The following is a 15288-nucleotide window of genomic DNA, read 5'->3' as shown; positions in this document are numbered from 1 at the left end:
AGACTCTTCTTCACACAGAGAGTGGTGAGGGGATGGAATGGGTTACCTAGTCATGTTGCTGAAGGAGACTCTTCTTCACACAGAGAGTGGTGAGGGGATGGAATGGGTTACCTAGTCATGTTGCTGAAGGAGACTCTTCTTCACACAGAGAGTGGGGAGGGGATGGAATGGGTTACCTAGTCATGTTGCTGAAGGAGACTCTTCTTCACACAGAGAGTGGTGAGGGGATGGAATGGGTTACCTAGTCATGTTGCTGAAGGAGACTCTTCTTCACACAGAGAGTGGTGAGGGGATGGAATGGGTTACCTAGTCATGTTGCTGAAGGAGACTCTTCTTCACACAGAGAGTGGTGAGGGGATGGAATGGGTTACCTAGTCATGTTGCTGAAGGAGACTCTTCTTCACACAGAGAGTGGTGAGGGGATGGAATGGGTTACCTAGTCATGTTGCTGAAGGAGACTCTTCTTCACACAGAGAGTGGGGAGGGGATGGAATGGGTTACCTAGTCATGTTGCTGAAGGAGACTCTTCTTCACACAGAGAGTGGTGAGGGGATGGAATGGGTTACCTAGTCATGTTGCTGAAGGAGACTCTTCTTCACACAGAGAGTGGTGAGGGGATGGAATGGGTTACCTAGTCATGTTGCTGAAGGAGACTCTTCTTCACACAGAGTGGGGAGGGGATGGAATGGGTTACCTAGTCATGTTGCTGAAGGAGACTCTTCTTCACACAGAGAGTGGTGAGGGGATGGAATGGGTTACCTAGTCATGTTGCTGAAGGAGACTCTTCTTCACACAGAGAGTGGTGAGGGGATGGAATGGGTTACCTAGTCATGTTGCTGAAGGAGACTCTTCTTCACACAGAGAGTGGTGAGGGGATGGAATGGGTTACCTAGTCATGTTGCTGAAGGAGACTCTTCTTCACACAGAGAGTGGTGAGGGGATGGAATGGGTTACCTAGTCATGTTGCTGAAGGAGACTGAAGGAGACTCCTAGTCATGTTGCTGAAGGAGACTCTTCTTCACACAGAGAGTGGTGAGGGGATGGAATGGGTTACCTAGTCATGTTGCTGATGCTGAATCACTGGCCCGGACTGGCATGAATGTGGTAATGAAGAAAAACACTTTGAGTGGAAGTCGTATGGTGAATATTAGCTTTAGTTTCGCATCGCTGCCTTTGAGCCTCCCTTTGCCTTCTCTTCCTCCTTCATGGTGTAAACCTTTTCCCTGCTTTGCTGCTTTAGTTACAGACACTGCCCCTGGTTTCAACTGTTCAGCAAAGACACGCCTGTCTGCTCGTTTCTATTTGAAAGCTGAATCCGATGCAGATTGCATGTTCTCAAACACACCGGCTCCCTCGCTTTCTGAGGAGGTGCGGTTTCTAGCTGCGTGAAATTCTCTTCTTTACAGTGACCCCGAGACTTGCCTTAAATTACATTTTTATTATTATGCTTGTTCTTCTAGTTTGTTTTCTTTGCACCTGTATTGTTTGTGAGTCACTCATTCTCAAAAGGATTGCTGACCAAGACTTTCAAATCCACTTTCTCACCTCTTAGCAACATTATCACCCCTGTGTGTGCTGTTCTCGTCGTTTGCTGACAATAATGTGCATAATGTTTTATGAAATGCAACTCAATCAATCATTTCTTCTTGGTTCCTCGTCACTTCCTGTTGGTCCTGCTGACGTGAGAGCATGTGGCCTGCAGCACAGGAAGTGATCAGCTACCAGGAAGCCGTGTCTTCGGTTTTTAGTTGATAATAAGAGGAAAGAATAAGGAAGCCAAAGCCTTGGTTAGTTCAGTGCTGTTTAAGAGCAAGTAGCGTCGGACGACAATGTTCCCGCTTTCAGTTTCCCTTTTTTTCTGATGCTTTGCCGTGGCTCGAATGTTGAGTTTCAATGGGTCTTGTCTGTGTAAACTGGGCTGGTGCTTTTCCCAGTTTTGAAAGCTGCCGGCAGTGCTACTGTCACTCGCATGTCCGTTCCGGGCAGTGAGTTGTCGTGGCTGCCAGGGGAGAGCCGCTCGGGGGAGATCCTCGTGGAACGGCTTTGCTTTACACAAGTGCAGCTTTCACTGCGGGTGTGTTCATGTAATACTCAAGTGCTTCTCTTAAAATCCTGCCCTTGCAACACTGCATTAAACAGTACCTTTCACTACTCAGACCGCATTGTAGTCCTTGGATCAGGGCAGAGTTCTAACTCTTTGTTATAGAGGATCTCCCCCTGGTGGCTTTTCGAAATGGTTCACTTACCCGAAGCAAATCTCAGACCAAGGCAAGAGAGATACGCCTGGACTGGCTTTCTCTCGGGGAATCTGTGCAACCAAAGACCGGGAACGGAAGGTTCAGGTCAAGTGTTCCAAGTGAGCACTCTTGCTGCTTTGTGTGAGGTCACTTCCTGTGCTGCAGGGCACGGGACCCGATGGCATCGGAGTGAGATTGACCTGAAGCATAGGAAGTGGTTCTAGGAAGCTAACAAACGGTTTGGCTGTCTGCTTGGTTCTTGGTGGTGAGGGGTGGGGGGGGGTTCCAGGTCCTTTACTGTGTTCCTTCAAATAAATTGCCAAAACACTATTCTCTCTTGTAATGTATGTTTTATTTAGGTCCTGAATGTGTTTGTTCATTTTATCAGACAGAAAAAAAAATATATATATATATATATATGTTTAAAAAAAAAAAAAATAAAGATCGCATTTATGAAGCAAATAAAAGGCTGTATTGTTTTCTTTCTTGAACTAACACACTTCAGAACACACAAAAACAGATTGAGTTTTGCATTTCAACCAACATTCGATTCACAGTTTCATTTTGAATTAGCTGGCCTTTATATATATATATATGTATGTTATATATATACCATGTTACAACAAACCTGGTAAAGTGCCCTGTTACAGAAAGTAGAGAAACAATCTTGTGTTATTTATTTCAGCCCTCATTTACTGTATGCAAGGGTTTCCTTTGCATCTCGCTGATCCTGTCATTTTTACAAATTCCGATAAACAAACATGGACGCTTTTTAATACTGAGTGCATTGCAAGCAGGTTTGGCTATTGGAATATTTGTCTCACTAAGATTAAAGCTTTATTGTCCAGGTTCCTGCCCCCCCCCCCCCTCCTCTTTTTGTGTGTGCTGCCTTTATCTTGCTCTCCAGAAAACCACAGGCCTTCCTGCTCCCACTCCTGGTTGCCTAGCAACCCTTAGCCAGCAGGGCTTTGAGAAACATTAACACCAACCAGTAGCAGATTCTGCAGAGGGAGCGCATGCAATAACAGCTCCTCTAGAACAGCCCTTTACTGGAAAACGGGTTCAAATACCAGCAGTTCTGTACTTTTCTAACTGAAATTGTCTTTTTTTCCCCACCCGTTTTCACTTATTTATAAATACCGACACATTCCCAGAAAATCAAATGCCTTGAACATGTCCAAAAAACCAAACATCAGTATCGTACAATCTGTGCGCATCAAGACTTCTATTAAAAGGCGTTTGTGTTGTGGATCTTGATGTGTCTTCGTTGTAGTATTTTAGAAGATAGGGCTTCGTTTACAGTAGACGGGGTGAGGCCAGCAATAGGCACCAACATTCCTCTGCCACGTAGAGGGGGGCCCTAATTCCTGCTGCACAAGAAGCCAATCTCCAGTTTGGGATTTAAAGGGAGCCCAAACTATGCAAAAGGCGGGAAGCGCTTCCCTGAAGGGGTAGAGAGAGGCGGCGTTATCTTTCCCTGTGCAGGTTGCAGTGAATGCAGCTGATAAGAGGGTCCTGCAGCATCAAGGACACACGGCTCCTGGCTGATAAGACCCCGCTGCTCCGAGCCTCCCTGCGTTCCACGCACACACGCACACGGGGGGGACAGGGTGTTCTTGTTTGTGTCTCTGCATTGTGAGGACTTGCCGCTTTTGAACAACACAGTGAGAGGCCGGCTAGGGGGGGAAACGAAACGGTTTTCAAATGAAGCTGCGCAGGCACAGAGTACAGTGCAAATGTTGAAGGACAGCTGTGTTGGCATGGTATTAACTTAAAAAAAAAATGAAGACGCTAACATGTATTAAACACAAAAATATGTTTTTTTTTTTTTTTAAAGTTTTTTTTTTTAAATGCTGTACTTCAATTCATCGCTGCACACAAGATAAGACCTTTTGATCAGCGCATGTATAATGCTGTAAATCAATAAAAAGACAGGCTGCCACTTCATAGCTTGCCATGAGCACGAAGAGACAATTAAAGAAACAGACTTTTAAAAAAAAAAAAAAAAAATTCTTGTTGATTTGCTTCCTGTGCTCTTACAAAAAGAGGTCACTCGATTCTTAATGCACTCATTTGTCTGACAGTAGATGCTTCCTGTATAAGCCTCCTTGATTAATTCCACGGTTTGTTTTTTGATGTACAGGTCGGATAGTGAAATAAAGAGCCAGTGCTGTACTCAAACAGTTTATGTGTTCGTCAAGTTCGTATTAAGGTGCTTTGCAGGGCTGGTGCTGTGTATAAGAACACAGGCAAGTTTACAAACGAGAGGAGGCCATTCGGCCCATCTTGCTCGTTTGGTTGTCAGTAGCTTATTGATCCCAGAATCTCATCAAGCAGCTTCTTGAAGGATCCCAGGGTGTCGGCGTCAACAACATTACTGGGGAGTTGATTCCAGACCCTCACGATTCTGTGTGTAAAAAAGTGCCTCCTATATTCTTTTCTGAATGCCCCTTTGTCTAATCTCCATATCTATCTATCTATCTACTTTTTTTTTATTACGAGCCACTCAGAATCATACATCATACAAGTTAGGGGGAGGTCTTGGAAGATCTTGGTTTCTGAGTCTACATTGAAACCATTTTCCATATCGTATTTTCAAAATACAGTAAAAAAAAAAAAAAAACAACTTTGAGAACACTATCCCGCCCCCTTGTTGCTCCTCCCCTCTTTGTAAAAAAAAAAAAAAACAGTTGCACTGGTCTTTGAGGAGGCTGGAGACACACGCACATCATCTTCTATCAGTGCTGCAGAGCAAGCTGTCAGAAGATATGAGGCACGGTACAGGAGACACGTCTCAACGGCAGCGATGAGAGTCACCGCCATGCACAAATTAAGCCTCCTCTTTTGTGTTTTAACCAGCTCCTCTGCCTTGGATTCACAGTATCGGAATACTGGGAGCAAAGGTAAGCTGCATCATAAAACATTGCAAACTTTTATAAGGCTCAGTGCAGCTTTCTGATTGAGTGTGATCAAGCTGAAAGACTGGTACAGCACAGGTCAGCATTGCATAGTGTGATCAAGCTGAAAGACTGGTACAGCGCAGGTCAGCATTGCATAGTGTGATCAAGCTGAAAGACTGGTACAGCACAGGTCAGCATTGCATAGTGTGATCAAGCTGAAAGACTGGTACAGCGCAGGCCAGCATTGCAAAGTGTGATCAAGCTGAAAGACTGGTACAGCACAGGTCAGCATTGCATAGTGTGATCAAGCTGAAAGACTGGTACAGCACAGGTCAGCATTGCATAGTGTGATCAAGCTGAAAGACTGGTACAGCACAGGTCAGCATTGCATAGTGTGATCAAGCTGAAAGACTGGTGGTACAGCACAGGTCAGCATTGCATAGTGTGATCAAGCTGAAAGACTGGTACAGCACAGGTCAGCATTGCATAGTGTGATCAAGCTGAAAGACTGGTACAGCACAGGTCAGCATTGCATAGTGTGATCAAGCTGAAAGACTGGTACAGCACAGGTCAGCATTGCATAGTGTGATCAAGCTGAAAGACTGGTACAGCACAGGTCAGCATTGCATAGTGTGATCAAGCTGAAAGACTGGTACAGCACAGGTCAGCATTGCATAGTGTGATCAAGCTGAAAGACTGGTACAGCACAGGTCAGCATTGCATAGTGTGATCAAGCTGAAAGACTGGTACAGCACAGGTCAGCATTGCATAGTGTGATCAAGCTGAAAGACTGGTGGTACAGCACAGGTCAGCATTGCATAGTGTGATCAAGCTGAAAGACTGGTACAGCGCAGGTCAGCATTGCATAGTGTGATCAAGCTGAAAGACTGGTACAGCACAGGTCAGCATTGCATAGTGTGATCAAGCTGAAAGACTGGTACAGCACAGGTCAGCATTGCATAGTGTGATCAAGCTGAAAGACTGGTACAGCGCAGGTCAGCATTGCAAAGTGTGATCAAGCTGAAAGACTGGTGGTACAGCACAGGTCAGCATTGCATAGTGTGATCAAGCTGAAAGACTGGTACAGCACAGGTCAGCATTGCATAGTGTGATCAAGCTGAAAGACTGGTGGTCAGGTCAGCATTGCAAAGTGTGATCAAGCTGAAAGACTGGTACAGCACAGGTCAGCATTGCATAGTGTGATCAAGCTGAAAGACTGGTACAGCGCACAGCATAGTGTGATCAAGCTGAAAGACTGGTACAGCATTGCAGTGTGATCAGCATTGCATAGTGTGATCAAGCTGAAAGACTGGTGGTACAGCACAGGTCAGCATTGCATAGTGTGATCAAGCTGAAAGACTGGTACAGCGCAGGCCAGCATTGCATAGTGTGATCAAGCAAGACTGGTACAACAGGTCAGCATTGCATAGTGTGATCAAGCTGAAAGACTGGTACAGCGCAGGTCAGCATTGCAAAGTGTGATCAAGCTGAAAGACTGGTACAGCGCAGGTCAGCATTGCATAGTGTGATCAAGCTGAAAGACTGGTACAGCGCAGGTCAGCATTGCAAAGTGTGATCAAGCTGAAAGACTGGTACAGCGCAGGTCAGCATTGCAAAGTGTGATCAAGCTGAAAGACTGGTACAGCACAGGTCAGCATTGCAAAGTGTGATCAAGCTGACAGACTGGTACAGCGCAGGTCAGCATGGCAAAGTGTGATCAAGCAGACAGACTGGTACAGCACAGGTCAGCATGGCAAAGTGTGATCAAGCTGACAGACTGGTACAGCACAGGTCAGCATGGCAAAGTGTGATCAAGCAGACAGACTGGTACAGCACAGGTCAGCATTGCAAAGTGTGATCAAGCTGACAGACTGGTACAGCACAGGTCAGCATGGCAAAGCCCAGAGAGGTTTAGTAAAGCATATTTTAAAAAATAACAAAATACTTGCAAGAAACTACTTCCTTTGTACACAGGAGATATTTCACTTGCTACAAAGTGTGATCAAGCAGATATACTATATCAGCATATATATATATATATATTGCAATATACTATATATATATATATATATATATATATATATATATATATATATATATATGTATGTATGTGTGTGTGTGTGTGTGTGTGTGTGTCACAAATAATGGCACATTCATGGCTGTCAGTCTCAGTGTGTGTGGCAGCGCATAGTGGCTAGTAAAATTGTAACTGGGGTTTCCAGTTTAAAGTTTAAATCGAGTTTAGCTGCAACTGTTTATTCCTACAGCAGCTTTAGACAAGGTGCTATCGACTCAAACCTGTAAGAGAATGCTTGTTTGTTGAACGGTTTTGCAGGCGTGTTTCTTATCTCTAGTTAGCAGGCGCAAGTAACGCGGCTCTGGGAGGGGAGGGTCATTGTAGAGCACTAGCTGCTGTTGTTTTCAATGAGAGAACGCGTCTGTACATCTTTCCACCACCAGAGGGCAGCTGCCTTTTACCGTGGCTGCATTGCTAACAGACAGGTCTGATGCTGGGCTGATGACCTGGGAACTGGAGCAGATATTTCAGTTAAAAACAAGGTTAACCGTGTGCACTAGGACAGTTTTCAACCGGCACCCCAGTGCATTCTGGTAAATGTAGTCCTTACTGTTTTGGGCTGTGTCACGTTGGTGCTTTCTCATTGTTTTGGGCTGTGTCACGTTGGTTCTTTCTCATTGTTTTGGGCTGTGTCACGTTGGTGCTTTCTCATTGTTTTGGGCTGTGTCACGTTGGTTCTTTCTCATTGTTTTGGGCTGTGTCACGTTGGTTCTTTCTCATTGTTTTGGGCTGTGTCGCGTTGGTGCTTTCTCATTGTTTTGGGCTGTGTCACGTTGGTTCTTTCTCATTGTTTTGGGCTGTGTGCGTTGGTGCTTTCTCATTGTTTTGGGCTGTGTCACGTTGGTTCTTTCTCATTGTTTTGGGCTGTGTCGCGTTGGTGCTTTCTCATTGTTTTGGGCTGTGTCACGTTGGTGCTTTCTCATTGTTTTGGGCTGTGTCACGTTGGTTCTTTCTCATTGTTTTGGGCTGTGTCGCGTTGGTTCTTTCTCATTGTTTTGGGCTGTGTCACGTTGGTGCTTTCTCATTGTTTTGGGCTGTGTCGCGTTGGTTCTTTCTCATTGTCTTGGGCTGTGTCTCTTGCAGCTGCTCTGTTGCTGGCAGTGGAGCGGAAGGACCCCAAGTGCTTCACGGAGAGTCTGAAGGACCTGACCTGCTTTTGGGATGAGACCCTCCCCCCAGAGGGGCTCCCCAACCGCACCTTCGACTACAGATACGAGTGAGTACGGTGACAGCTCTGTCATTCAAACTTTAGATTTTTTTATTTAACATACAAAGAAACTATGGAATGGTCTTGCAAAAGTACTGGAAGCCAAAATACAGTATTTCATGTTAGATTTAGAAAAGACATTTTTTAATTTGTCAGTTTTTTTTTTTCATTAAGTACATGGGAAACTACAAAGTGGCGTGCAATTCAATATTCAGCAGGTTTCATTCGACTCTATGAAGTTAATTCTAGAGAGTGATCCAAAACGTTTGGCCAAAGCTTGAACCAGTTCAAGTGAAAGCATTTCGGACAGGGTTGGAAGAAAGACCAGGAGCGGGAGCTCTCTCCTGGAGGAATGGATTCCTTGCCGCCTCTCTCAGTGCGCTGTTCCCATGCTTTGTGTTGCTTTGTTTGCAGATCGGAGGACAGTGGTGTGTGTAACCTGACCGTGCAGAAGCTCGCTAGTAACCAGAGCAGATTCCTGTGTGAGTTCCCTGAAGCCATCCTGTTTGCACAGCTGGATGTCACAGTGCGCGTCAATGATCTGATCCTCCATCACCGCAGTCTGTCTGCTGATCAAGTCTGTGAGTGTCCCTCCTGTACCCTGAACTGTCTTTATGCTTGAGCCAGGGGTGTTAGATTTAGGGACAACTCCTACTGTAGCATGTTGGATCGTGCTGTCATCACTGTGCTAACGCAGTAAAATCTTCAGAGATTTCCCAAGGGGGGCCGTTCTCCTCCGGCCTCTACTCAACTGTGATGCAGACTTTCCCAGCATGCCTCAGGGCTGTGTTCTCATTGCAGTGCTCCTAGACCCTCCCATGAACCTCAGCGTGCGTCAGACTGGCAAGCCAGGGCAGCTGCACATGAAGTGGCTGCCCCCGTCTCTGAAGTACATGGACGACAGCATCATATACGAGGTCGGCTTCTCAGTTGCGGGCTCCGAGCTGCGGAAGGTGAGAGGAAGGGAGTTCACCTCTAGTGGCGTGTGAACTACAGACCGAAAGATGACTCGCATGTTTGTGAGGATTGCACAAAGAAAAGCGATTGACACTAGCTTACTGACTAACCTGACAGATTGTTCCATACATACTGTAGCATACAACAGACCAGCTCTCCCATTGTTCTCTATGGAGGTCAGCCATTCCATTATCGCTGAATAGCAAATACAGCACAGCTGAGGTGACACTAATTATTGATACCTGTTCTAAAGCCACTGCTTACTGATGAAACACTTCACACAGACACTCGAGCCCTGCTCTCAGAAAGAAAACTCTTTCAGCATACCATTATTACATACAAACAGAGGTAAATAAAGATAGAGCAGTGAGAATGGTATTGCTGCGTGTTTGTTATTCTGGAATAATGGCACGCCCTCGTTCTAATAATGCCCTGGGCTTTATTGACTCTCGAGGTCCATTATTACCTCGTCACACACTGGCAGTGCCATCCTCCCAAAGGTAACGTTTAATAAAACCAAAAACAGATTTGATTTGTGGATCTTTTACAGTAACATCTTTGTGCCTGGCGCACTTACCACCGCTGCGAAAGATCAATAGCTGAGAACGCTTCTAGTTCAGAACCTGATCCGTCGAGGATTACTGGGGTTTGAAAAGTAAAACCCACGGCGTGCAATGATCGATCGATCAGTTTTATAATTCGCTGTCGCATCTCTGAGCGTTTTTAAAAAGGCTGCTGTGTGTTTGAGCCCCTGTGCTGTCTTGCTAACCTGAGTTTCTGCTCCCAGACCGAGGTGATCAAGGGGGGGCGCACAGACTGCGTCCTCATGAAGCTGAAGCCGCTGACCCGGTATGTGGTCAGTGTCCGAGCCAAACCCGACGGGATCACCTACAACGGCTACTGGAGCGCCTGGTCCGAGCCCGTCACCGCGGAGACGCCAACAGGTGGGCAAATCTGAACTGCTCCTGCCTTCACTGATAACTGTAAATGTACACTCCACAGGGGGACATGGAGAATGCAGTGAATTCAGTAACAGTCCTCTCTTTAGTCAAAATGTTTGTCATTGAATTTAAATCACAAGGGAAGACGGAAGACAACTCCGTCCTCTGTGTTTCTGTCTTCCCTCGCTCCCGGATTCATTTTGCGTGGCTCGGTTAGAGCCGTTGTGTGTCCTCTCTGTGCACGGCCATGAATGGCTCTGGGTCTTTAGCTGATTGCCTTGTCTCTGCAGATCTGGATCCCCTGATCCTGGCCCTGTCTCTGATCCTGCTTCTCATCATGACGGTCTTGTTCGTCACCGTCTTCCTGTCACATCGGAGGTGAGTGGTAAGCACTTGATAAGTGCCATGTAATTGAACTGGGCTTCAGAACATGCCGTCAGCCCTCCTGCTGTGGGAGAGGACAGCGGTGTGAGAAAGGAGGAACTACTAACCAGGGGGAGCAAGTCTCAGTTATCCGAACACGCTTCATGGAATGTTTTATCCAGCCCTACATGGGTTTTTGTTTTTCTTGTAGGTTTTTGTTGAAGAAGATGTGGCCCCGGATTCCTTCTCCCGAGGGCACGTTTGGGGGGCTTTTCACCGTCCACAGGGGCAACTTCCAGGTACGCACAAGGCCTTCCAGTTAACTGCGAGCGAGCGAGGCAATGCAGTAAAAACACAGAGGCAGTCGGGCGCTGCACTTCAACCCAGGGGGCTCCATTATCCAGCCGCAGTTACTTTAGTTTTGCATCACCTAGAATTAATTTAAAAAAACTGAATGAACATGATTTAGATCTTTTATTTAACATCACGTCATCAAAAGAAACTACACAATCATCTGGCAAAAGTCTACCGGAAGGAAGCCACAACAGTAGTATTTCATGTTAGATTTCTGAAATGTCACATTTTTCGTTAAGGGCATGGTAATTCAATATGTTCACGCCGCATTGTTCAGCAGGGTTCATTGGGTTTTATGAAGCAGAATGAGTTAATTCTGTAGGGGGATGCAAAACATTTGGCCACAGCTGCAGTCTCTCAGTTCTCAGTGCAGTTGGTGCTAGCAGGTTCCAGTGGGGAGGGGGCTTGTACTGTAGGTTGCTGTGTAATAGGTATGATATCAGTGTACAGTACAGCAAGCGCAGCCCCCTTGATAAGAGCATGAAGAGAAGCGAAACCCCTTTCAGCTCTGGAGCCGAGGCGTTTGTCATTGAGGTTTCTATTAGTGTTTGTCTGTGTAACTTGTAGCTTTGCCTTGGCAGGAATGGTTGGGTCACAACAACGTCTATCCGTGGTGGAGCCCGTCTTTCTTCTACTTTGAGGAGAGGGTGGTGTCTCTGGAGGTCCTGTCAGAGTTCAAACCCAGCGTTCTCCCACCCTTACCCCCCAAAGCTGGGCTCCAGTTCTGTCTGGAGGAGGGGGGAGAGGAGGAAGGGGGAGAGGGGGGAGAGGAAGAGGGTGGGAGCCTTCCTTTCCTCCAGCTTCACAAGGGTCAGACCGGATTTGAAACCCAGACGGGGCTCCTGAATCAGTGGCTGGTTCCCTCCAGAGAACCCCCGGAATCCAAAGACGCCTATGTGATCCTAAACTTCGCCCCCAGAGATCCCGGCGTTCCCGGCCCTGACGTTCCCGAGGAGGAGGCCCCGTTGCAGACGCTCTTCGCCACTTCGGAATCCAGCATCCGTTCGGGAATCTCTTCAGACTCGGAGAGGCAAAGCCCGGTGGAAAGAACGTCCTCCGGGTCCAGTTTTGACTACGCCGTTTACGACCCCAGCGGAGATCTGCTGTTCCCCAGCAAGCATCAGAGCTACCCCTACCTGAGGGTAGCTGATTCGGGCATTTCAGTGGACTACAGCCCTATGGGCTCTGGCTCCAGTGCCCTGACCAGTCACACTGGCATTGGCATCTATACTAACCTTTATAAGAATGACATCTGCCATCATTCGGATCAGCTGCCCCATAGTAGCGGAGCCTTCTGCTCTGGGTACTGAGGGCAGAGGAGGGGAATCTCTTTTTGGGTTCCAAGGGAGTGGTCCGTCGGGGCCAAGAAGACCCAAAATGGGATCCCACTGCAACCCCGGTGTAACACCCTGAAGACAGGCCAGCCAGCAGAGCCATCAGCAGAACGCATCGTTACCAGCAACGCAAACACAATTGATTTGCAATTGGACGGTTCGGTGGTCCTGTCTGGTTCGGAGATCCGTCTGATCCTGAAACACATTCTGTGTGTGACTGGCAGTCGATTAGCTTGGAGGGCTTTTACTGTGAGCAGAATACATCCCTCGTGAAAGGTCACTGCAGTAAAAGCATAGCAAAGCATTGTTAAAGAGTGATTGAACATAGGCAACCACTGCAAACCCCACAGGAACACGGTAAACGGCAGTGAAAGCACAGTGTAACCATAGGGAAACCGCAGCCTTTTAATAAGGGATAGACGCGGTTCATGAACAGCGTACATAAAAACATGTGATGAAGAGCAGGTACAGTATAGGACGCATCCCTCCCCACGGGAACCACATACATGCGTTTGATGTAAATATATGGACATAGTGTTGTGTAGAATGTTTATGTACTGTGACAGTATTGTTTTTATTTTTATATGTTTTGTTTATGGTGTATTCTGCCAAAATTGTAATACAATCAAACACGTAGGAGAGCCAGTTACAGCATTATATGAAATAATACAGAATCGCCTCTCGAGCATGAGAAATTAAAAAGCAAACGAACCAACAGTTCAACACGTTACAGAAAAATGCACAGAAGGAGGCTGTGTGGTCCAGTGGTTAGAGAAACGGGCTTGTAACCAGGAGGTTCAAATCCCAACTCAGCCCGACTCACTGTGTGGGACCCTGAGCGAGTCACTGAACCTCCTTGTGCTGCGTCTTTGGGGTGAGGCGTTGTTGTAAGTGACTCTGCAGCTGATGCATAGTTCACACACCCTAGTCTCGTATCTTGTAAAGCGCTTTGTGATGGTGGTCCACAGTGAAAGGCGCTATATAAAAATAAAGATTATTATTATGAGCTGCAGTGTGCAGTTTCAGAAGAAACACGATTAGATAATTTTGCAGTGCTGAAGAATAAAGAATAAAAATGAAATACCGGTATATAGCTAATGAAGACAGCATCAGCTTTGTTTAACAATGCAGTTCCTGCACAGTCTTTAGTTTTTGTGATTGATAATAAGTTAATAGGATAGCGTTTCTCTCATTAACACGGCATAGCATGTAATGTGAGTTACAATCACGAGAGACGCCCTCGTAAGTGTATTATATTCATGTGTTGTGTAATAGTGAAAACAAATGGAAGGTACATTGCAGTGGATAATGTTCTGAATTCTTTTTTTCCCCCCCAGTGTGTTTTTGATAGACCACCTCCACTGTCTGAGACATGTTACTCCATTCATAAAAACAAAAAAGCCATACTGCCATACCTTGTGAAATAATGTTTTATTTGTTGTTCATTTTCTACAAAGATTATTTTTGTAATAAACTTTTTTTTGGGTGACAAAACTTGTTATTTTACATTTTTATTTGATATATATTATATGGAACGGGTTACCTAGTCATGTTGCTGAAGGAGACTCTTCTTCACACAGAGAGTGGTGAGGGGATGGAATGGAATGTTGCTGGGTTACCTAGTCATGTTGCTGAAGGAGACTCTTCTTCACACAGAGAGTGGGGAGGGGATGGAATGGGTTACCTAGTCATGTTGCTGAAGGAGACTCTTCTTCACACAGAGAGTGGTGAGGGGATGGAATGGGTTACCTAGTCATGGTGAGGGGATGGAATGGGTTACCTAGTCATGTTGTGAAGGAGACTCTTCTTCACACAGAGAGTGGGGAGGGGATGGAATGGGTTACCTAGTCATGTTGCTGAAGGAGACTCTTCTTCACACAGAGAGTGGTGAGGGGATGGAATGGGTTACCTAGTCATGTTGCTGAAGGAGACTCTTCTTCACACAGAGAGTGGTGAGGATGGAATGGAATGGGTTACCTAGTCATGTTGCTGAAGGAGACTCTTCTTCACACAGAGAGTGGGGAGGGGATGGAATGGGTTACCTAGTCATGTTGCTGAAGGAGACTCTTCTTCACACAGAGAGTGGAGAGGGGATGGAATGGGTTACCTAGTCATGTTGCTGAAGGAGACTCTTCTTCACACAGAGAGTGGTGAGGGGATGGAATGGGTTACCTAGTCATGTTGCTGAAGGAGACTCTTCTTCACACAGAGAGTGGTGAGGGGATGGAATGGGTTACCTAGTCATGTTGCTGAAGGAGACTCTTCTTCACACAGAGAGTGGTGAGGGGATGGAATGGGTTACCTAGTCATGTTGCTGAAGGAGACTCTTCTTCACACAGAGAGTGGTGAGGGGATGGAATGGGTTACCTAGTCATGTTGCTGAAGGAGACTCTTCTTCACACAGAGAGTGGAGAGGGGATGGAATGGGTTACCTAGTCATGTTGCTGAAGGAGACTCTTCTTCACACAGAGAGTGGGGAGGGGATGGAATGGGTTACCTAGTCATGTTGCTGAAGGAGACTCTTCTTCACACAGAGAGTGGGGAGAGGATGGAATGAGTTACCTAGTCACGTGTAACAGATAGCTATCATTCAAACACAACCTTAAAGTAACGGTCTGTACTTCAGCATGACAAATACAGTTCAGTTTTGGAACTTGCACAGAAATAGCATGAGGTCGTGTCCTATTAATAATAACAACAACCAGGACCAGTGTATGAGAAGTGAACAATTACCTTTATATGACAGAATCATTGGGGTCCCAGCCTAACCCCAGAGTATCACTCTGATAGAAGCCCCAGCTCACTGAGCTATCAGCACAGCGTTACCAGCCCTGCAAACACAATGGAGCTGCACAGCTCAGCGGTCTTGCCAGCGCGCTGCCTGCCTGTCTGCTACTGATCACAGCACTGCAAACACA

The 15288-nt window shown here is 46.3% G+C and overlaps 1 protein-coding gene across 1 annotated transcript; it reads left to right on the top strand.

The window, feature by feature from the left end:
* Nucleotides 1-4927: 4927 nt before the first annotated feature.
* epor (erythropoietin receptor) lies at nucleotides 4928-13192 on the top strand. The gene is made up of 8 exons (XM_041243498.1): nucleotides 4928-5140; nucleotides 8298-8430; nucleotides 8836-9002; nucleotides 9223-9374; nucleotides 10166-10322; nucleotides 10610-10697; nucleotides 10894-10981; nucleotides 11618-13192. Exons 1-8 carry the CDS (start codon nucleotides 5044-5046, stop codon nucleotides 12344-12346), a joined length of 1611 nt encoding a protein of 536 aa, XP_041099432.1. The 5' UTR covers nucleotides 4928-5043; the 3' UTR covers nucleotides 12347-13192.
* Nucleotides 13193-15288: the final 2096 nt, after the last annotated feature.

This window comes from Polyodon spathula, unplaced genomic scaffold (genome assembly GCF_017654505.1).
Source record: "Polyodon spathula isolate WHYD16114869_AA unplaced genomic scaffold, ASM1765450v1 scaffolds_1814, whole genome shotgun sequence".
Classification (NCBI taxonomy): Eukaryota; Metazoa; Chordata; class Actinopteri; order Acipenseriformes; family Polyodontidae; genus Polyodon; species Polyodon spathula.
The sequence above is the reverse complement of the archived record's forward strand: the minus strand, read 5'-3'. Positions and strand labels throughout refer to the sequence as shown.

Bases quoted from the DNA above. Each gene is read 5' to 3' on its own strand.
- epor (XM_041243498.1), top strand. From the start codon at position 5,044: ATGAGAGTCACCGCCATGCACAAATTAAGCCTCCTCTTTTGTGTTTTA. The intron at 8,431-8,835 runs GTGAGTACGGTG...CTTTGTTTGCAG, and splicing joins ACCTTCGACTACAGATACGA to ATCGGAGGACAGTGGTGTGT. The intron at 9,003-9,222 runs GTGAGTGTCCCT...TTCTCATTGCAG, and splicing joins TCTGTCTGCTGATCAAGTCT to TGCTCCTAGACCCTCCCATG.